Below are 24,000 nucleotides of genomic sequence, written 5' to 3'. Positions count from 1 at the left end.
CTTTTTTTCAGAGAGATTCAACACAGTCACCTAACCAGAAACCAAACAATGTCACGTTTATATAATCTTAGTATTAGTATCAGTTTGCAAAGGTACAATTCATTTTACATTTCCCAATGACTGTATAGAAACCTTCCTCCAGAAATAGTTGAGGCTGGGGCGGGCCGAGTCACTGTAGTGTTAAAGCGCAGTCTCTGAATGGTTAATGCATGTTGGATGGCAGGATGCAGAGAATTTAATCAAATCACCTTATGTTTGAAATTCAAATTTTAATTTGTTTTTTTTTTACCAAATACATTTTGCAAAAAGCGATTCCGACTGTTCTGGTGTGATGAAAATTATAATTATTAATAAATTATAAAAATTGGTATTATTAAAGCCGATTACCTAATTTTCTTCCAATTGATCTATATTTTCTTCCTCTTTACATTTAAATTGATTTCTTATATAATTAATACTAAAAATATATTAAATATAATCTATTTTTATTTAATTTACCGTATGTATCTTATACTTATAGCCCAATATGTTTTATTGTAACACAGCTAATCTTAAGAACTGCTCCCACACACGGACGTAATAGTCTATGTGGGTTCTAATATCATTTTATAATTATTGTAATTGTGTTGTTAAAATTGTATGATACGTGAATAATAAATAAATTGAATTGAATTGAAAGCGTTCAAAACCTGTTTGAAGAATTTTATTTACTTATACAGTTGAACTCCAATTAACAAAAGTAATTGGGACCGGAGACCGGATACCATTCGGTTAATTAAATATTTTGTTAGTTTGAGTTTCCTTGAACAAACGAGAAATTCATTTAAAAGTATTACTGGTATTTATTATTTACCGTAGTACCTATTATTTATTATTATTATAGCCGAATAAATGCCATTCACTGAATTATTTAACTTTGCTAAAGGAGGGTTGTTGCTCTCTTTGAACATATATCTGAAATTTCTGGAGATCAGAAAAAATTTCTTGTAGCCCATAAATTTATATAATTCTATAGCATAGTTATTCCTAAAAGCGATTCAAGTAAACGGAGTTCGGATAATTGAAGTTGAACTGTACTGTACTTTGAATTTCAAGATTACGTCCTAAGGACTTTAGGGCGTCCTATAAGATATTAAGATCTTACGTCCTATAAAATATAGGACAATGAATCGGAATTCCAATGGTTATCATTCAAAGTACAAGACCTTCATGTCCCAGGCCTACAGGTAATCATGAATTGCCGGTAACTGATTCACGGGAAAAATTGTAATGACATTGATAGAAAATTTATGAATTTTCTGAGAATTTATGAACTTGTGAATCGATAAAGTGAAAATGAACCAAGGATGCTTCCGGGTTCAAAAAGTAAGTGATTTCGACTCTAAAGATTATCTTGATCAATTCCATTAAAACGTGAGTGAGAAAATATTGACAAATAGAAAGTTATTTTTGGCAGGAAAAAAGTAAATCTTACCGCATTGGTTGGATCTCTACACAGCCAAAATTCTCTGAAGAAATGAGAAAAATAATCTGAAACATGTTCTGATGACCTTTCTTCACTTGGATTCATTCTATAGCTTCTAGGACGTTCCAGAAGTTCGGGTCCTGTGTACCACTCAGGTAAATCAGTAAGAATACATCTGTAGAAAAAAATAATGATTGTTTTTACTTTATTAGTTGAACTGAAGTGAAAAGTAATTACATTTGAAATTGAACGAATCAATATGCCTACTTTTGAATATTATTGTGCTTATGAGATGAAGCTGTAAGCCTGTAAACACAAAATACTGACAAGCAGAGATGCGATTGCATCATAATGTATTAATGCATTAATGATACGTGTCACGTGTCGTATTTGAAATGCTTACTATTCAGTTAGTTGATGACATAGCGGTCTGCTAGTGCTCAAGTAGTCACATTCGAAAGTCGTGGTTTTGAAATGTTGTTCTTGCACAGTTCAGTCGCCATCATGCGATGGAACAACGAGGAGCTTGCGCTCCTTTTAGAATCTTTTTAATTTGGCCCTCTTAGCCCGAGTTCCGAACCGGAAATCAATATTGTTTCGTGGGTTAGTACATTTAGAAAAGTAGGTAGTAAAAAGAAAACTCGAAGATCTGAAGATCCACGGCCCATTAGATCATGTGATAACATCGAGACAGTGAGAGCTTCAATTTTGCAATCTCCAAGGCATTCAGCATGCAAACATGCGTCAGCCCTTGGACTTTCTGATCGTTCTGTGAGGAGGATTCTACACGAAGACCTTTATTTCCATCCATAGCCTACAAGATGGATATAATTTACAAAATGGCTGTTTCGAAGGAATATTTCCCAGAATGCCTTAGAGGCGATTGCAATGGTCGGCTCGATCTCCTGATTTGCCCCCCTGTAATTTTTTTCTGTGGGTTTTTTTTGGAATTCCATGTCTATATGAACCTTCAAAGACTCTCCAAAATTTGGAGAACAACAGGTAGAAATTGCCAGAATTACACCTGCAATGCTTAAAAGGGTGCTATAAAATACTATAAATAGGAACTAGAAGTGTATCCAGAGTGGGGAATGTCACCTCCATTATAAAACTCTTCAAAACAAAATGAAAAAAAAACTAAAAATACAAACTTACATTTTGAAAATAGAATAGAACTTTTCTGACTCTTACACAATGCGTTTTATAAAATTCAGTAAAAAATAAGTTATAATGCCACACTCTGTACTCTATCAATGAAAATTGAAGTTATTTGTGTACTGTTTCAACAATAGTAAAAAATCTGGTGTGGTACACTCACACAACTTTCCTTGCTCATTGAACTATAAGCCTCATTATCAAACGAGAATAATTTAGGGGAATAACATAATGACGATTGACGGCAACATATTTGCAACTACGATCAGACTACTGTATATGTGTATATACAATTGTTTTCAGAGTACTTTTTCCTTTATGTAAATTCTGAAATTCGATGTTTTGTTTTTGAAATTCGTCAAAACAGCTGTTCTACAGATGAAATATCTTGACTATGACTGTGTTCTTTTTATAAACTGCTCTACCTACCCACGGTATATGGAAGAAGAAAAAGTAAAAACCGTGTACCAACCTACCTAATGCACGAGAAGGAGGTTACAAAGTCCATTTCTCAAGGATTGGGTGGACCCCTCATTAGTACCCCAGGAAAAAGACTCATGTCAGTTGATAGAGCTAATGAATAACTATACAGGGTATGGATTTCAAAAAAATCGTTAGAGCCGTTTTTGAGAAAATCGTGAAAAAATGTTTTTTTAGTAACTGTCATTTTTCTCAAGAATATTACGGAGCTCCTGCAATTTTCACATAAATAAGACTCATGTCAGTTGATAGGGCTTATAAATAGCTATCCATGGTATAAATTTGAAGAAAATCGTTGGAGCTGTTTTCGAGAAAACCGTGAAAAACATGGCTTTTTAGTGATTATCCGGCATTTTTCTCAAGAATATTACGGAGCTCCTGAAATTTTCCCAGAAATGAGACTCATGCCAGTTGATGGGGCTTATAAATAGCTATCCATGGTATAAATTTGAAGAAAATCGTTGGAGCCGTTTTCGAGAAAAACGTGAAAAACATGGTTTTTAGTAATTATCCGCCATTTTTTCCGCCATCTTGAATTTCTTATTGCCGGGTCCTCAGGGTATAAGGACCTTAAGTTTAAAATTTCAAGTCAATCGGTTAATTAGGAATGGAGTTATCGTGTTCACAGACACACACACACACACACACACACACACACACACACACACACACACACACACACACACACACACACACACATACACACACACACACACACACACAGACCAATACCCAAAAATCATGTTTTTGGACTCTGGGGACCTTGAAACGTATAGAAAACTTGAAATTGGGGAACCTTAATTTTTTTTGGAAAGCAATACTTTCCTTACCTATGGTAGTAGAGCAAGGAAAGTAAAAAGTCATAATAAAACTATAAAGTAGTACAATACAGAAATGGAATGAAATTATAAGTAAACTAGCAGAAACCCATGCTCCGCAAGGATCTATTTTAAAACTTGACAAACTGAAAACTTGACGTAATGAAATTTTGAAGAATTGAAATAGGCCTATAACCATCCTTGGTTAGACGTGATGATGCGTCAAACATAATTTTCCTATCCCGTACGTGTATAAGCCAGCTATTTACTTTATTATAGATATAGTTAACGACTGCAAGAGATAGGACTGTAGAACAGAATAGTGGTGAAACTATGATAGCGCCAGAAGTGTCTCAAACACAATAGTTGGTTACTAAATGAAATAATTTTTGAAAATGATTTAAAAAAAATGTTAAAACATCAGAACTGAAAGTTGTCAACCTTATCATTCTACCTCCATTTAGAGAGACTTTTGTTTGAGCCGAGTGTTAATCTATATACATAAAAATGAATGTCTGTTTGTATGTTTGTTTGTTCCCTATAGACTTAAAAACTACTTGACATAACGGCATGAAACTTTGGGAATATTGGGGATGGTTTCTGAAGAGAAATTTCAATAGGGGGGATAATAATAATAACTAGTTATTAATCCATTTCACAGACCTATGTTTTTGAAATTGTCGACAGAGCGGCTACCGAAGAACGGAAAGATGATCATGATTCAAGATCATATTGTGATAATATGATTGAGTATCAGAAGCCACCAGCTGTATAATAAACACGTCACCCTGTGATAAATTTTTTACTGGGATTAAAACAGTAGTTTGGAGTTGAAGTTAGTGTAGTTGATTGGTTACCAGCTGTAGATAATCGTACCTTAGAAGACCTATAGAAATAATTATCACTCCCCTATCATTGAAAAACTGGAAATTGTTTGAAAAAATATTCAACGCATGAAAGAGAGTTGTTCATATTGAATCCATTAATTAGGTACTGAAGAATGAAAGAATAATTTAAATTTTTTTGAATTTAGCTTAGCTTATATTCATCCTAAAATGGAAGATGGAAAGAATATGGAATTCTGTGTGATTCATCATACATCGAATAATACCTGGACTATCTATTGACAATCAACAACTATGAAAACATTGAATTCATTTCTGAAACACTGATTTAACCTATCTATTTTTTTTTCAATTCAACACTTTACTGATAGATATTACTACCAATTGATGGAGTAGAATATGTTTTCGGAAAAATGAATGCTGCATGACTAAGCACATAGGAAGTCCCTATTGAGATGTAAATAAAAATATTGTCAGATGAATTTCATGATTCACCAAATAAAGTCAAGTGTGACATGAGATACATTGACTTTTTGGCGGTACGAAGTTCGCCGGGTAGGCTAGTTGTGAATAAAGCTTTATTATTAATAGTCAACACTGAAAAAAGACAGGCTCAATCACCAGGAATACTATAAATTCTATGAGGGACCAGTACGCCATCAATTTTGATTAGTTCAATCACTTCCACTATGGACTCTGGATACATTATGGATAATCAATGAATCAATACGTTTTAGTAATTCAATTCAATAATACGTATGAAATTTATTAGCTACAGAATAAAAAACTTTTGTTGACCCCAACTACTACAATCTACAATATGAATAACCATTTGGATCAAATATAAGGAATTACTCACATCTCTCATCAACTCGTACTTTTTATTCACAAAAAATAAAAAAAAAATAATATATAAGTTATATTGAATGAACTCACAGCTAAGGTTTGCCTTTTTCTGGCCTTGCTACAAATAAATGTAGGTATATGTTCGACATTTTTTTTGTAATCTTGTTGTCTATTAAGAAAGTTTTCAATGTGATTTTTGATGGCAATAGAATTAGAATTTGAAAAAAATTATTATCAACAAACTCCTAACCAAAGAAAATCTCTGTGCTCTGTTCTAATTGGAATGTATGAGACTCCATATACAGCTGATAGAAGGCGTAAACCGAACTAGCCAAGAATACAACAATGAAACACACACGTGGCAATAATAAGCTCGCACTCTCAATTTACGAAAAATTAATTCCATCATCTGATTGATACGATTATTTAAGCTTTCCAATGATTACAACATATGTTGGAATATCATGTGTCAATTATCTCAGTTTCATATGGCGTTCACCTTACCATGTTCATAACCTTACTTAATAGGATCCTTTTTCATCCTTTGAAATCCTTAGAGGCAAAATATCTTAAAATCCGTTCTTAGTGCGCGTCTAGCATGTTTGAAGAATATTTGTGCAAAGTTTTAAGTCTGTAGGGCAATCAGTTTTAGCTGTAGTGTGATTTTACATAAAAAATTTCGAAAAAAACCCTCTTCTGAACCCCCCTGTGCTCCTGATCGGAATTTTTCTGCATAGATCTAATTATTTTTTGTAGCTGAACAAAAAAGTTCCTCATGACTCTGTGGAATGAGCGGTTAAAAAGTTACAAAATTTTGGGGGGACCCCAGCTCCCTCAGGGGGGCAAATTTCTAAAAATCCTTTCTTAGTGGATGTTTTGAGGCTACTATAAACAATTGTGCAAAATTTCAAGTTTTTAGGCTCAGTAGTTTGGGCTGTGGTGTGATTTCAGTCTGTCAGGGCTTAGCCTTTTATAGATATAGAGAGAGAAGAAGAAGAGAAGAAGGAGAAGAGATTATTATTTAAGAGGGATATGAGACATAAGCTAAAATGATGAAAAGTTTCACTCTAGGACATTCCTAATGTTTTTTCATTTCAAAAAAGGATCAATTGCCGAACCAAACCAAAACCAAATTTCCTTTTGCAGCAAAGAAACACTGCTACCAGGGCAGCAGAAACATGCAATCAGTGGCGGCTCCAGGGGGGGGGGTAGATCAATTAGGTAGATCAAAAAGCTAGATCAATTGCTGAACCAAACCAAATTTCCTTATTTGCAACATAAAACACTTGAACTTGAGGAGATGGAAAATATCAAATATTCCCTCACTGAGAGCTAAGAAAAAGTTATATTTTAAACAAGGCTCTCTCTAACAAAATGAATTTATGTTTTTGAAAAATATTCACTATTTGAATATCATTTTTGAATAATATCATAAAATTCGATCCATTAAATAATATTCGTAAACCTATTTATAGGCTATGTTTATGTTTATGGGAGTAACAAACTGAACATTTTTCCGAAACATGAGGGTCATGCCCCCCCCCCCTCATAGATTAGTATTTTTACTTTCCTTGCCCTATTACCATAGGAAAGGAAAGTATTGCTTTCCGAAGAAAATTAAGGTACCCCAATTTCCAAATTTCTATACGTTTAAGGCCCCCTGAGTCCAAAAAAGTGGTTTTTGGGTATTGGTCTGTATATATATATATATATATATATATATATATATATATATATATATATATATATATGTGTGTGTGTGTGTGTGTGTGTGTGTGTTGTGTGTGTGTGTGTGTGTGTGTGTGTATGAGTGTATGTGCATCTGTGTACACGATATCTCATCTCCCAATTGACGGAATGACTTGAAATTTGGAACTTAAGGTCCTTACAATATAAGGATCCGACACGAACAATTTCGATCTGATGCAATTCAAGATGGCGGATAAAATGGTGAAAATGTTGTCAAAAACAGGGTTTTTTGCGATTTTCTCGAAAACGGCTCCAACGATTTTGATCAAATTTATACCTAGACTAGTCATTGATAAGCTCTATTTACTGCCACGAGTCTCATATCTGTAAAAATTTCAGGAGCTCCGCCCCATCAAGGGAAAGTTTGATTTTAGATTCCCAATTATCAGGCTTCAAATACAATTTGAACAAAACATTTCGAGTGGAAAAGATTGAGCATGAAAATATCTACAATTAATGTTCAGTAACATTTTTATCTAAAATTGAAAATAAGCTTGAAATTCGAGAAAATGTGATTATCCAATTACAAACTGTTGGCAACTGTTGATTCTATTAAATCATTCACTATGAAGAGATAGCAAACTTTGGGTGTCTTCAGCCTTATTGTCCTGTCACCAGCTGGCTTGGATCTTTGGACTCAGGGGACCTTGAAACGTAAAGAAAACTTGAAATTAGGGTACCTTAATTTTTTTTGGAAAGCAATACTTTCCTTACCTATGGTAATAGGGCAAGGAAAGTAAAAAACAAAAGAATGTAACAAATAATTGGTATAGAGTAACAAGTTTTAGACTATCTGGAGATACTTATCAAATCTTCTGAGTCCAAAAACATGATTTTTGGGTGTTGGTCTGTGTGTGTGTGTGTGTGAGTGTATGTGTGTGTGTGTGTGTATGTGTGTATGTCTGTGAACACGATAACTCCATTCCTAATCAACCGATTGACTTGAAATTTTTAACTTAAGGTCCTCGAAAACGGCTCTAACGATTTTCTTCAAATTTATACCATGGATAGCTATTTATAAGCCCTATCAACTGACTTGAGTCTCATTCCTGGGAAATATGCAGGACTTTTCCTAATATTTTTGAGAAAAATGCCGGATAATCACTAAAAACAATGTTTTTCACGGTTTTCTCGAAAACTGCTCTAACAATTTTCTTCAAATTTATACCATGAATGGCTATTTATAAGCCCTATCAACTGACATGAGTCTCATTTCTGGGAAAATTGCAGGAGTTCCGTAATATTCTTGACAAAAATGGCGGATAATTACTAAAAAACCATGTTTTTCACAATTTTCTCAAAAATGACTTGACAGATTTTTTTCAAATTCATACCCTGTATAGTTATTTATCAGCTCTATCAACTGGCATGAGTCTCCTTTTTGGGAAACTAATGGGGGGTCCACCCCATCCTTGAGAAATTGACTTTGTAACCTCCTTCTCGTGCATGAGCTAGGTAGGTAGAGCAGTTCATAAAAAGAGCACATAGACAAGATATTTCATCTGTAGAACAGCTGTTTTGTAGACTTTCAATAAAATAATCGAATTTCACAATTTACACAAAGGAAAAAGTACTCTGAAAACAATTATATATACACTATACACATAAATACAGAAGTCTGATCGTAGTTTCAAATATGTTGCCATCAATCATCATTATGTTATTGCCCTGAATTATTCTCGTTTAAGAATGGGGCTTACAGTTCAATGAGCAAGGAAAGTTGTGTGAGTGTACCACACCAGATTTTTCCACCTTGTGATTAATTGAGGAAGATCAAGAAATCATAAGTTCATGGTTAGCCCAATTTTCCAGTTTACTGCAATTCTTGTCTAATCTAACTGGCGGACGGATAAAATTATTCCTGTCCCATCCATTGAATTTCGAAGAGAGAAAGAGATCTGATAAATTTCTCTCTCCATAAGTTTTAAACTTTCTAGAGGAATGAGTTATGATTTTAGTAGTATGGTTTCGAGACTTTAGACTGACTTTTTTGCTCGAAAACCCCCTCCCCCCTCTCCCCCCTCGTCCATCCCACCTCCCCTTCCCCCCACCCACAGGGTGGGGGGTGTTCTAAAAATAGATTTCCCCTTCACCTTGTCCAGTGGTGATGAGGGGATGAAAAGAGAGAAAGATATCTCTCTTTCTGCACTGAAATATTTTTCGAAGCGTAGATTGGGGCCCCTTTTAAAACTTATAACTCACGTGAACTTCCTTGGCGGTCGTGGTTTTCTTCTTAGATCAAAAATCGTTTGATCGGCGGCAATCCAGGCTTGGTTTCAGCACGTGGGGAATTTTAATTTAAATATCTCCTTCACCGAATTAATTAAGGGATAATTTACTTTAAGCTTTTAAATTTATCGATGGTGAAAACAGAAATTTACAAATAACAAATAAATTGGCCTAAAATATCGGCTCACAAATAGAACATTTAAAAATCGAACAAGAAATTTTACAAATAGGTCTTTGGTAACTATGAAAGAGATCTACACGGTAAGGATTTCAAAAGGGAAGTGCTGCTCTTTTCTCTAAGCTTTTAGGCCAGACCTTGCTTCTCATAATCTCCATGTAATAATTTGCATAAAAATTTGCCATTGGTAGAACGCTTGTGACGTAAACATGACGTCAGTGGCAAGTAGTAGAATACAATTCCTTTAATTACAATAATAATTTAATTTATGTAATTCTTAAAACTGCTTAATCTTATAGACATAGTTCCTCTCATACAATGTACACGTGCTAGTGTAACTGATAAGGCAGGGTTGATGTCTGATAATAGATTAACATGTGTTGCTTTCAAACGATCACCGTCTTGGTGCTATTTCTATGCACTGTGATTGGTTTAGACCTACCAAAGAGATTTAATTACCATGTGGTTCAGTTGAATTAAATTATTAATAAATTAATATTCTTGTACAATTTTTATTAGGTTTGAGATTATTATAATTAATTTCTGCCATTTTATCAATAATAGAATTTCATGCTATGACCTATTTAGTTACAATAAGACCTGACGTATAATATAATTTCTTAAATAATAATAATTTCAACAATAATACATACATTTATTTTTTATTTGAAATTCTTGATCCTTTATTGATAGTTCTATAATTTTTAGAGATGATATTTTACCTTGCATGAAAACCGGCATGATATTTGACAATGCTTTGAATCAGTCAGCTGCGTTCGAACTGTTTTAAAAACATCTGATCGATAGTAACAAAGTGTAACCTCAAAATCAGTGAGCAATTCGTAAATAATTTGTGCTTTATTCGCAAAATAATTATAATTTTATTGAATAATTTTCCTAGAAAAATATTCAGTACAGAACGGTACTCTTATCAATATACAGTTATTGATAAGTAAGCTTTATCGCTCGGTCGCTAACTATTCTTTTAGCAAATTCTTTCATTTTAAAAGGTAATCACAATTTTTCTCTCTTCTCATGAGATCTATTTGAAAAATTCATCACACAAAAGCCCCCAGGATATTTTAAATAGGTAATTGGGAGACGAGTCGAAACAATGACTATTTGAAAAATCCGATATTGTGATGAATACACTATTTCATCTCCTTACTTCTACGAAAACTCAACACTTAACACTAAAAACAATATATCGTGCACTTTTGGCTACGAGAAAATAAATAATTGATTGTTCCTTCCATTGGATACAATCGAAATACAATAATTAATGAGGTCTCTTTGGATCCTTCATTAAAACAACTCCACAACTTCCATTCACGGGTGGCTTATGAGCAGACCCATAACTATAACAAATATACAAGATTTCACATATTACTTCTTAAGATTTGAATAGTATTTGCAACAAATATAGACTTTCATCATTTTTTCATAGTTATTATAGGTTTCGACTCTTGGTTTGGCTTTTACATAAATTGGGTGAGAGTGTGATTTTACTTCGGTGACTTGACAATCGTCTACCGTTTGACTCGAGCAATTCCTTATTTGCGCCTAGTACGTTGCGTACAAACAGGGTTACACTTGAAATGGCTTTCTTGATTTTTATCAATGCTGGTTACAAATATTAATCTTACATTTATCATTTGAATTTCAATTCATGATCTTTTGATGCAACAGTAATAAATTTCACATTTGAAGGTAAGAATTTCATTTTCTTTTAGCTTTTTTAGAATACATTTATATGACACAGAACATGCGCATTTCGTGCAAATTAACATAAATATATATTTTTGTTTGCGTTTTTTACTTATAATTCCACATTAAATAATATGTGACATTAATTAAATAACGATATTGCTTGGATTCTATAAACATTGACTCTAGGATTTCGTACACATTGGTTGGTGACAAGAAAATTATCGAACAGGCTTTGGTTCTGAATAGATTTTTCTGTCGATTCTGTATTTCGAGGTTATATTTACACATTTTTCAAATAAACTTTGTTTATTTTCTTTCCTCCTATTCACTACTAATTCATGTTATTCTTTCAATTATTTTCTGTGGATAATATATTCTTGTTTCTGTTTTTCAGTTGGGCAGATGGTACTAGGCGATTGTTTCGATGATGACTCTGACATGATGCAGATGGCTTGATCAGGTTGGTAAATTTTTAAAGTTGTTTTCAGTTTTGTTTTCTTGACTTGAAGTTGATTTCAATTTCTACATTTGATGTGGATTTATAATATTTTCCTCATTTGCTGAGATGCGGCGAAGTTAAGGTTATGTTGATTAGGCTGCAGTAAAAGATGCCAGTCTGCAAAGATGTGATTCAATGGGTAGGCTGGGACTATGAGGAAGTTTGATAGTTGATGTATTCCACAAATGTAGTTTCCAGTTGATTGAAAAATTATTTCTTCCTTAAGCCCCCATCTAAATTTGATTTCGGTATTCTCAAGGTCTAATTCCAATGAGCTAGCATATCTAAAAATACTTACATATTCACAGACCTATTTCACTCGGGGGAAATAATACTCAACGCTTATAGTTACCATGAAACTGTCTTAAGAAGATACGATTCCCGCTCACATTCAATTCCCATGAACGAGAATTAAAACTTCTGATGTTATCCTCATTCAAAACCACTGAATATTCTTTCTGCAACTTAATAGTGTATTAAAAGTCGCCTTCACTATCAACATCGATAATTTTAAGGTGGATTTTGCCATTATCGGCAAATGTTACCTTTGTTACCACAAACCAATCATAAGGATAAAATTCAAAACCCCAATCGGCTAGTGGATTTGCTTCTTTCTACAGAGAACTCGTTGAAACTTCTCCAATCAAAATAGTTAGACAACATGTTGTCGCTTCAACTGTTTAGACTAAAGTGACGCGTGCGCCCGCGCCTGTGCGTGCCTGCTACACTCCCCTTGTTCAGACATATGACACGTGCGCCAATGCTCTGCTCCCTGTGAGGTCCCTTTCTACAGATAAGAGCGAGTTCATAATAACTCCTGCATCGAAAAACCGTTACATTCAATCATAGACACATGAAAAAATGTCTAGACTGATTTATCATGTTGGAGCGACATGTGTTAGCAAGAAAACCGTTAAAGTTCACTATGCTTCAAATTTCTCTCTCACATAATATGTCAAGTGTTATGACACAAGAGTTTAATCTCTTTCACAAGATTTTATGTTTTCAGAGTCCAAACCCTTTATACTGGGCCTTCATCTTGAAGCAGCATGTGTTAGCAAGAAAACCGTTAAAGTTCACTGTGCTTCAAATTTCTCTCTCTCTCTCTCTCTCATAATATGTCAAGTGTTATCCTTTTACAAGATTTTATGTTTTCGGAGTCAATACGACCCCTTTGTACTGTGCTAAACCCATTTTGCTTGTAATAATTTCGGCTACCTGATTTTCTGTAAGGTTATGTTGCTTAGCTTCTATCCAGTTCATATTAAAGCTCATGCGTGCGTATCCGGACACAATATCGTAAGCCACCCTGTGGATGAATAAATTGAGATAATCTATGAATGCAGCCGAACATTGCAGTCTCATAATACTGTCTTCCTTTTTCCTTGCATTTTGGTGTAAGATTTGAGGTAGGATTTCAGCTTTATATGACGGCGATGTAGATAGATTCTTCTTGAGACCATTTTTCCTTTTTGCATGGCGGGGAGAAATTTATATCCAATTTTAGTCTTACATGAGGGCGGTGTTTGTAGGTTCTTCTAGATATTCTTCTTCTTTCTTGAATTGTTTTTCTGCTTGTGTGTAGTTTTGATTTATATGTTTTTTAGTTTTGGTTGTGATTTTGATTTGCTGCGGGTTTTTATTTTTCTTCTGTTGTTTGTGGGTTATCTTCATGAGTATTGGGTTTGTATGTTGTAGGCGCTGTCTTCGGTGGATGGACGGTGATGTGGGCGGTCGGCGGTCCGGGCTGCTCTTCAACATGGTGGGCAACGTCCTTGGACTCCTGGCGTCCGGCGCGCGGTGGTGCGGGCTGTTCTTCTACCTGATGGATGTCGTCCTCGGCCTGGCAGGTGATGTCGTCCAGCTTCTCTCGGCGTTCGGCGGCGTGCGGTGCAACTTCAGTCTTGACATTCTCGGTAGGTTGGTCTCCCTTATATGTGTCATGTTCACTTGCTTGTTTTATGACCTCTCCTTCGGTGTGTCTGCTTTCGCATGCATGGGCTCGATCACTGGTCCAATATTGATTTTAATTGTTTGACATTCCTCCTCAATTTGCTGTGTTACCGTCCTGCTTTCCTCTGCTGCTTCCTTCAACTGTTGTTCCAGTTCTTCAAGATCAAGACCTGTTCATATGCTATCCGCACCTGTCGGACATCTTCAATTATTTCTTCATTTGCTTGTATGTTTCCTTCAACTGCATTTTTTATTGCTTTCAGGATGGCGTCCTCACCCAGCGTGATAACGAGCGTAGGGTCTTCCTTTGATCGTCTGTTTTCTTCATATGCATCGTAGAATGCTTTCAGTCGGAGGCTCACTTCTTGCAAGGAAAGGGTGAGTGTGCGGTCCTCAACCGGCGGCAATGGTTCTGTGACGTTAGATGTGGGCATCTGAACCTCTGGAACGGTGGTACATGGGCGTTTCTCCCGCGCGACATCTTCCGTCCTTGAAGTCGCCGATGTGGGCTCCAGGATGCGGTGTGGATCTTCCATAGTTTATCGGATGATATAAAGATGCAAGTGTGTTGAAACGACCGCAAACATGTGAGGTTATGTGAAACGATTATAAGTGAATGATCAGAAATTGAAATAGTGTGAAAAATTTGTTCAATGAAGAAATACAAAAGTGTGATTCGATAATATGTTCAGTGATGAAGTGAATCAAAGTAGCAATATCGTTGACATAAAGCGATGTTAACATAAAGGATACACAATGGATAATGCGATGACACAGGTACGCCTCTTATAATTTATTATTATTATTATTATAAATTCTTACTTTTATAATTTCTTGCCGCAATTCATATATAGGCTAGTGTTCTTTGCACAATTTTATATAAAAGCAGTGATGCTCTGCTTGAATTCCACAATATATCCGTGATTTAATTTTACTTCCCTCTTTATGTTTTAAAAACTTTTAAAACTGTAAATAACTTCAATCCTCTTTTCTGTAAATATTTATAAATTGTTTCAATATAGACCTAATATTCTTCAAATAATATGACCTTTCTTATGATATCTCTTATACCTATGACTTATAGTATGACCAATTTTCGAATAACAGATAATAAAATTCTGAGTTCGATTTTTTCTCTAAAAATTCATCATCGATAAATTTCTTTTCTGTTCAAAAATTGGGTATGGTACTTCTTGTTATTTTATATAACAGTGAACAGTTAATATTAAATTTGAAGAAATTCACAACCATGAATTTTCCAAAAAAAAAAATTTTCCCGTTGTCAGCGCTATAGTATACTGAGCAACTAAATAATCCTCGCAGTCGATTATCCTCCTCTTCAATGCCTATCACTGTTGGGCGCCAAAATCATGTGGTGCTCTTCCTGGGGGAGTCATCTCACCAAGGATAGGACAACACACGTAGGGTGATGTAATGCTGTATTTAAATGCCCCACGTTGGGCGCCAAAATCATGTGGAGCGGTATTTGAAGGCTTCACACATGTAGGGTGAATCTTGTACTGAGTCAAATGGTAGCGGCTATAAATTTTGCAATGGCGTGTGAGGACGCTGAGTGAACACCAGACTGATTGACTCACTACAAGATTCAATACAATTGTCGGAATCGCGGGAGGCTTAAACGCTCGCTCACCCTTGATTCCTCTAATGACAAATTGTATAATGATGAAATTTTTAATAAGCAGTGTAGCGATCGCTAAACACTGAATACGGATACCTTAAAATTATTACCTGTGAAGAATGAGCATACAAAATCATACAGGTCGAGCAAAAGTCCCGATGTAGATAATTTACGGGACTGCGTCTCTAATAAGTTCTGAAGGATTAAAATACGGTATTTGAACCAAATATCGTTCAGAATATACTTCGAGAACAGAGTCTTGTCGGGTTTTAAGCTCTATTGTAGGAATTTATATGATCTATGGCTGCCACTGCTGTACAATTGATGTGTTCGCTCCAATTCGAGGTAGGTAACAGATAAAAGCTGATATATGAGCAGGTAAGGACAAAGAATAAATATCTTGATCTGACCCCACTCACTACATCCACTTAGACCTGTTCCAATATCCAGCTTGATTCAATTATTCCAATGATCGTATTCGATCGGTTCTTGATGAGATAGAACGTATCAGACACAATAATTGACAGGCTTAAGAAATAATCGAACTCAGAAAGCGAATTAACAAAACTGAAATATATTACAATAAAATATGTAATCATACAGTGCAGATTCAGAATTTGATTTACAGGTTGATAATATTTAGCATTAGTAGAATAGTTAAAAATTTTCTTGTGCTTGCATGATACCATGCGTGATTCAACAGAATTTTACAATTGATAAAATTTAACAGTTTTGAAAAAATAGTGAAAGAATGAATTATAGAAATATTTTTAAAATGTTCGGGGTCGTGGTTCAGGCAGCGGAGGATAGTTAATCAACTACAAATTCTTATAAACTCAATATGAATAAATTTTAGGCTCTTAAATGCTAAAGCGCTTGTCGGCGTGGCCAATAATTTAACGAAGAAAAAATTTATGTTTCTGCACTGAAATATTTTTTCGAAGCGTAGATTGGGGCCCCTTTTAAAACTTATAACTCACGTGAACTTCCTTGGCGGTCGTGGTTTTCTTCTTTAGATCAAAAATCGTTTGATCGGCGGCAATCCAGGCTTTGGTTTCAGCACGTGGGGATTTTAATTTAAATATCTCCTTCACCGAATTAATTAAGGGATAATTTACTTTAAGCTTTTAAATTTATCGATTGGTGAAAACAGAAATTTACAAATAACAAATAAATTGGCCTAAAAATATCGGCTCACAAATAGAACATTTAAAAATCGAACAAGAAATTTTACAAATAGGTCTTTGGTAACTATGAAAGAGATCTACACGGTAAGGATTTCAAAAGGGAAGTGCTGCTCTTTTCTCTAAGCTTTTAGGCTAGACCTTGCTTCTCGGAATCTCCATGTAATAATTTGCATAAAAATTTGCTATTGGTAGAACGCTTGTGACGTAAACATGACGTCAGTGGCAAGTAGTAGAATACAATTCCTTTAATTACAATAATAATTTAATTTATGTAATTCTTAAAACTACTTAATCTTATAGACATAGTTCCTCTCCTACAATGTACACGTGCTAGTGTAACTGATAAGGCAGGGTTGATGTCTGATAATAGATTAACATGTGTTGCTTTCAAACGATCACCGTCTTGGTGCTATTTCTATGCACTGTGATTGGTTTAGACCTACCAAAGAGATTTAATTACCATGTGGTTCAGTTGAATTAAATTATTAATAAATTAATATTCTTGTACAATTTTTATTAGGTTTGAGATTATTATAATTAATTTCTGCCATTTTATCAATAATAGAATTTCATGCTATGACCTATTTAGTTACAATAAGACCTGACGTATAGTATAATTTCTTAAATAATAAATAATTTCAACAATAATACATACATTTATTTTTTTATTTGAAATTCTTGATCCTTTATTGATAGTTCTATAATTTTTAGAGATGATATTTTACCTTGCATGAAAACCGGCATGATATTTGACAATGCTTTGAATCAGTCAGCTGCGTTCGAACTGTTTTAAAAACATCTGATCGATAGTAAACAAAGTGTAACCTCAAAATCAGTGAGCAATTCGTAAATAATTTGTGCTTTATTCGCAAAATAATTATAATTTTATTGAATAATTTTCTAGAAAAATATTCAGTACAGAACGGTACTCTTATCAAATATACAGTTATTGATAAGTAAGCTTTATCGCTCGGTCGCTAACTATTCCTTAGCAAATTCTTTCATTTTAAAAGGTAATCACAATTTTTCTCTCTTCTCATGAGATCTATTTGAAAAATTCATCACAATAATGTGTGTGTGTGTGTGTGTGTGTGTGTGTGTGTGTGTGTGTGTGTGTGTGTGTGTGTGTGTGTGTGTGTGTGTGTGTGTGTGTGTGTGTGTGTGTGTGTGTGTGTGTGTGTGTGTGTGTGTGGTGTGTGTGTGTGTGTGTGTGTGTGTGTATGAGTGTATGTGCATCTGTGTACCCGATATCTCATCTCCCAATTGACGGAATGACTTGAAATTTGGAACTTAAGGTCCTTACAATATAAGGATCTGACACGAACATTTCGATCTGATGCAATTCAAGATGGCGGATAAAATGGTGAAAATGTTGTCAAAAACAGGTTTTTCGCGATTTTCTCAAAAACGGCTCCAACGATTTTGATCAAATTTATACCTAGACTAGTCATTGATAAGCTCTATTAACTGCCACGAGTCTCATATCTGTAAAAATTTCAGGAGCTCCGCCCCATCAAGGGAAAGTTTGATTTTAGATTCCCAATTATCAGGCTTCAAATACAATTTGAACAAAACATTTTGAGTGGAAAAGATTGAGCATGAAAATATCTACAATTAATGTTTAGTAACATTTTTATCTAAAATTGAGAATAAGCTTGAAATTCGAGAAAATGTGATTATCCAATTACAAACTGTTGGCAACTGTTGATTCTATTAAATCACTATGAAGAGATAGCAAACTTCGGGTGTCTCCAGCCTTATTGTCCTGTCACCAGCTGGCTTGGATCTTTGAATAGTAGATTGAGATGTGCGGGAACACTAGCATCAGGTGATAAATTATCATAACGGCAAGGAAGTTGTGTGAGTGCGCCACACCAGATTTTTAATTCTAATACCGGATTCTATCCTTTATAGCCAACTCAAGTTTTGAAACAATTCAGCAATCAATGATAAAATACTGAAGATTTGATAGTATCTCCAGATAGTCTAAACTTGTTACTCTATACCAATTATTTGTTACATTCTTTTGTTTTTTACTTTCCTTGCCCTATTACCATAGGTAAGGAAAGTATTGCTTTCCAAAAAAAATTAAGGTACCCTAATTTCAAGTTTTCTTTACGTTTCAAGGTCCCCTGAGTCCAAAAAATGATTTTTGGGTGTTGGTCTGTGTGTGTGTGTGTGTGTATGTGTGTATGTCTGTGAACACGATAACTCCATTCCTAATCAACCGATTGTCTTGAAATTTTTAACTTAAGGTCCTTGAAAACGGCTCTAACGATTTTCTTCAAATTTATACCATGGATAGCTATTTATAAGCCCTATCAACTGACTTGAGTCTCATTCCTGGGAAATATGCAGGAGTTTCCTAATATTTTTGAGAAAAATGCCGGATAATCACTAAAAACAATGTTTTCACGGTTTTCTCGAAAACTGCTCTAACAATTTTCTTCAAATTTATACCATGAATGGCTATTTATAAGCCCTATCAACTGACATGAGTCTCATTTCTGGGAAAATTGCAGGAGCTCCGTAATATTCTGACAAAAATGGCGGATAATTACTAAAAAACCATGTTTTTCACAATTTTCTCAAAAATGACTTGACAGATTTTTTTCAAATTCATACCCTGTATAGTTATTTATCAGCTCTATCAACTGACATGAGTCTCCTTTTTGGGAAACTAATGGGGGGTCCACCCCATCCTTGAGAATTGACTTTGTAACCTCCTTCTCGTGCATGAGCTAGGTAGGTAGAGCAGTTCATAAAAAGAGCACATAGACAAGATATTTCATCTGTAGAACAGCTGTTTTGTAGACTTTCAATAAAATAATCGAATTTCACAATTTACACAAAGGAAAAAGTACTCTGAATACAATTATATATACACTATACACATAAATACAGAAGTCTGATCGTAGTTTCAAATATGTTGCCATCAATCATCATTATGTTATTGCCCTGAATTATTCTCGTTTAAGAATGGGGCTTACAGTTCAATGAGCAAGGAAAGTTGTGTGAGTGTACCACACCAGATTTTTCCACCTTGTGATTAATTGAGGAAGATCAAGAAATCATAAGTTCATGGTTAGCCCAATTTTCCAGTTTACTGCAATTCTTGTCTAATCTAACTGGCGGACGGATAAAATTATTCCTGTCCCATCCATTGAATTTCGAAGAGAGAAAGAGATCTGATAAATTTCTCTCTCCATAAGTTTTAAACTTTCTAGAGGAATGAGTTATGATTTTAGTAGTATGGTTTCGAGACTTTAGACTGACTTTTTTGCTCGAAAACCCCCTCCCCCCTCTCCCCCCTCGTCCATCCCACCTCCCCTTCCCCCCACCCACAGGGTGGGGGGTGTTCTAAAAATAGATTTCCCCTTCACCTTGTCCAGTGGTGATGAGGGGGATGAAAAGAGAGAAAGATATCTCTCTTTCTCTCTCTCTTTCTAAAAATAGATTTCACCTTCTTCTTGCCCAGTGGTGATGAGGGGGATGAAAAGAGAGAAAGATATCTCTCTTTCTCTCTCTCTTTTTAAAAATAGATTTCCCCTTCCCCTTGCCCAGTGGCGATGAGGGGGATGAAAAGAGAGAAAGATATATCTCTCTCTCTCAAATAGTTTTTCCCTTCCCCTTGCCCAGTATAGATGAGGGGGATGAAGAAAGTGAGGGAAAAAATAATTTCCCTTTGAGGGGAAAAACTCACTAATGCTATACTGACAGATTAAAGTGAATCCTTCTCTCTACATCTAATGCTATACTGTCATATTAAAGTGAATCCTTCTCTCTACATCTAATGCTATACTGACAGATTAAAGTGAATCCTTCTCTCTACATCTAATGCTATACTGACAGATTAAAGTGAATTGAGAAATTCCCTATCACTCTATATCTATACTGTCAGATTAAAGTGAATCCTTCTCTCTACATCTAATGCTATACTGTCAGATTAAAGTGAATCCAGAGAGAGGTCAATGACTCTCTCTACATCTATTGCTTAATAATCTATTGCTATACTGTCAGATTAAAGCGAATCTCTACAATAATCTAAGTTCTATAATGTCCATATTATGCTTGGTTTCCAACTGACAGTCAAGAGTTCAATCAAACTGTTTATGAATGTGTAAAAAATTGAGCTCTTTTGCTGTACAAACATCCCAGTCATTATTGTTTAAGTGTTTTCTCCGACAATATGTAAGTATAATTGGAATGAGCTAGCATATCTAAAAATACTTACATATTCACAGACCTATTTCACTCGGGGGAAATAATACTCAACGCTTATAGTTACCATGAAACTGTCTTAAGAAGATACGATTCCCGCTCACATTCAATTCCCATGAACGAGAATTAAAACTTCTGATGTTATCCTCATTCAAAACCACTGAATATTCTTTCGGCAACTTAATAGTGTGTTTAAAGTCGCCTTCACTATCAACATCGATAATTTTAAGGTGAATTTTGCCATTATCGGCAAATGTTACCTTTGTTACCACAAACCAATCATAAGGATAAAATTCAAAACCCCAATCGGCTAGTGGATTGCTTCTTTCTACAGAGAACTCGTTGAAACTTCTCCAATCAAAATAGTTAGACAACATGTTGTCGCTTCAACTGTTAGACTAAAGTGACGCGTGCGCCCGCGCCTGTGCGTGCCTGCTACACTCCCCTTGTTCAGACAAATGACACGTGCGCCAATGCTCTGCTCCCTGTGAGGTCCCCTTCTACAGATAAGAGCGAGTTCATAATAACTCCTGCATCGAAAACCGTTACATTCAATCATAGACACATGAAAAAAGTCTAGACTGATTTATCGTGTTGAAGCAACATGTGTTAGCAAGAACCGTTAAAGTTCACTATGCTTCAAATTCTCTCTCACATAATATGTCAAGTGTTATGACACAAGAGTTTAATCTCTTTCACAAGATATTATGTTTTCAGAGTCCAAACCCTTTATACTGGGCCTTCATCTTGAAGCAGCATGTGTTAGCAAGAAAACCGTTAAAGTTCACTGTGCTTCAAATTTCTCTCTCTCTCTCTCTCATAATATGTCAAGTGTTATCCTTTACAAGATTTTATGTTTTCGGAGTCAATACGACCCCTTTGTACTGTGCTAAACCCATTTTGCTTGTAATAATTTTGGCTACCTGATTTTCTGTAAGGTTATGTTGCTTAGCTTCTATCCAGTTCATATTAAAGCTCACGTGTGCGTATCCGGACACAATATCGTAAGCCACCCTGTGGATGAATAAATTAAGATAATCTATGAATGCAGCCGAACATTGCAGTCTCATAACAGAGCCCTCTTCCGAATTTTTAATTGCCTCAGCTATTTCATCACGAAGGCTTTTCACAGCGACTTCCATCTCGTTTTTCTTAATAAAATCTCCTGTATCATTTTTAGTTGCATACTTTTCTGCAATTTGATTAATCAGAATAGCAATAGCATCTTTTGTAATGAATTGTTCAATACCATCCATAATATTAGCTTTTATTGCACTCGCCATTTCAGATAATCGTTTTTCAAACTCTTCCTTTGTTAATGAAGAACTAGTCAATTTCTGCAAAGTAGATTCTAAATATTGCTTATCAATTGGCAATGGGTGTGTTTCATTTACTTTAGTAAAAATTTCTGTACTAAGCTGTTTTAATTTAGTATTGAGATAGTTTCTGTCCAACACCTCCAAATTCTTAATTTTATCTGATATGGCTTTTAATTTCTCATCTAAATAACCTTTATCAACTTTATCATTGTTAATACTGTTCAACTGAGATGAAAAGCTGTCTGTTAAAGTTTTCACTTCTCCTAGAGCAGATTCTAAAGTTAGAGTTCTCTCTGCAATAACTTTATCGATATTGGCGCTAAAATTTTGTAATGAACTTAGAATATGTTCTCTTTCAATTATGCTCACTCCAATATTCTTGGTATTTTCCGAAACGAGTTTGGTTATTTGCGAATCTAAATAAAATTTCACAGCTTCACTGATTCCTTGTTGATTTATCGATTCGATTATTTTCTGTGTTATCGAGTCAATATCGCACGTAAGATTACCACCACCACCACCACCACCAGCAGCACTAGGTGTATCAATCTGACCGAATCGATGCAGAGTCATTGTAACACTAAACAATTAGTTTTGCTTCTTTAAGCTCTTCAATTATAGAGGCGATCTCAACATCATGTCCAGTGTTGCCAGAAGCTTTTGAGGAATAGAGTAAATTTAATCTTCCACTAATTCGTCAAAATTATCAAAGTATTGATAAATTCTATCATGAGAATTATTTTTTGTAAATTTCAATAAACCCCACCCCTTCTTTTTACTAATTTTCTTACTGGGAAATACTTCTGATCATTTGCGATTTAATTCCCTGATTTCGTTTAACATACCCTCTTCGATCTAAATGTATGCCTGTAAGTGTAAAGATTTTTTTATACTTATCCAGATCTCTCTGATTATAAAGATTCGAATTCAGTCTTAAACTGAATAATAACTCAAGTAGACCATGTGTTAAACAGAATCTTTCATTATAAATATCTATATAACCGTTATCGAATATTACTTGCTGATTTCCAATATAATACTGTCACAAAGTGAATTTTTGTGACAGATGGAGAGCTGTCGTCCAGTGTATAGTTTAGCGAATTTATTCTGTTTTAGAATAGGAATAGGATCGACTGCCAGATATATTTTGTTAGATTTGTAGTTGTGTATATGCATTATCACCATCGCCGTCAACCCCTTTAAATCATCAGCAGCGGATTCATCTAACCAGATATTTTCCAGATCTTGTTTACCACTCTGAGCGTTCTCGCATTTTGTATTGCATTAGCAGCATCCGTGTCATCAGAACGATAAGCGGCTACCGAGTCGGGTTGGTATCGTTCTTCATGAAATTTCTGGAATAGAAATATTGTTTACCGGCCTGATTTAGTGTGGCAATTAGTATCATTGTCATCATTGGCTGCACCCTTAGCATCAGGAGCAGCTGAGTCAAACCCTGTCACATGACCAGTGGCGTGATCGTCTTTTCAGACTCCCATTGGTCGGCAATCTTTTTTCCCCCGGCCTCCTAATTTTCAGCGACCGAGGGCTGCTCCAAGAAGACCTGGGAGAGAAGCAGTTGTTTGGGGTGAACGGGTTCGTGTACGGCTGCGTTCCGAGCGGCGCTCCTAATAGTGGTGTACTAGAGGGTTAATATTCTATTCTGTATTTTAGTGAATGGAATATTGTATGTCGAATTGCCGACTG

At 35.1% G+C, this 24,000-nt stretch overlaps 1 protein-coding gene across 1 annotated transcript in view; it reads right to left on the bottom strand.

The window, feature by feature from the left end:
- LOC120350306 overlaps positions 1–24,000 on the bottom strand; it is a 46,912-nt gene that overhangs the window by 1,409 nt on the left and 21,503 nt on the right. The window contains exon 3 of the mRNA XM_039422958.1: positions 1,475–1,640. Within this exon, the coding sequence (XP_039278892.1) occupies positions 1,475–1,640 (166 nt within the window). The remainder of the gene's footprint in view (positions 1–1,474; positions 1,641–24,000) is intronic.

Source organism: Nilaparvata lugens, chromosome 3 (genome assembly GCF_014356525.2).
Source record: "Nilaparvata lugens isolate BPH chromosome 3, ASM1435652v1, whole genome shotgun sequence".
Taxonomy (NCBI): domain Eukaryota; kingdom Metazoa; phylum Arthropoda; class Insecta; order Hemiptera; family Delphacidae; genus Nilaparvata; species Nilaparvata lugens.
Note: the sequence above shows the minus strand (reverse complement) of the source record. Positions and strands in the feature narration are given on the sequence as shown.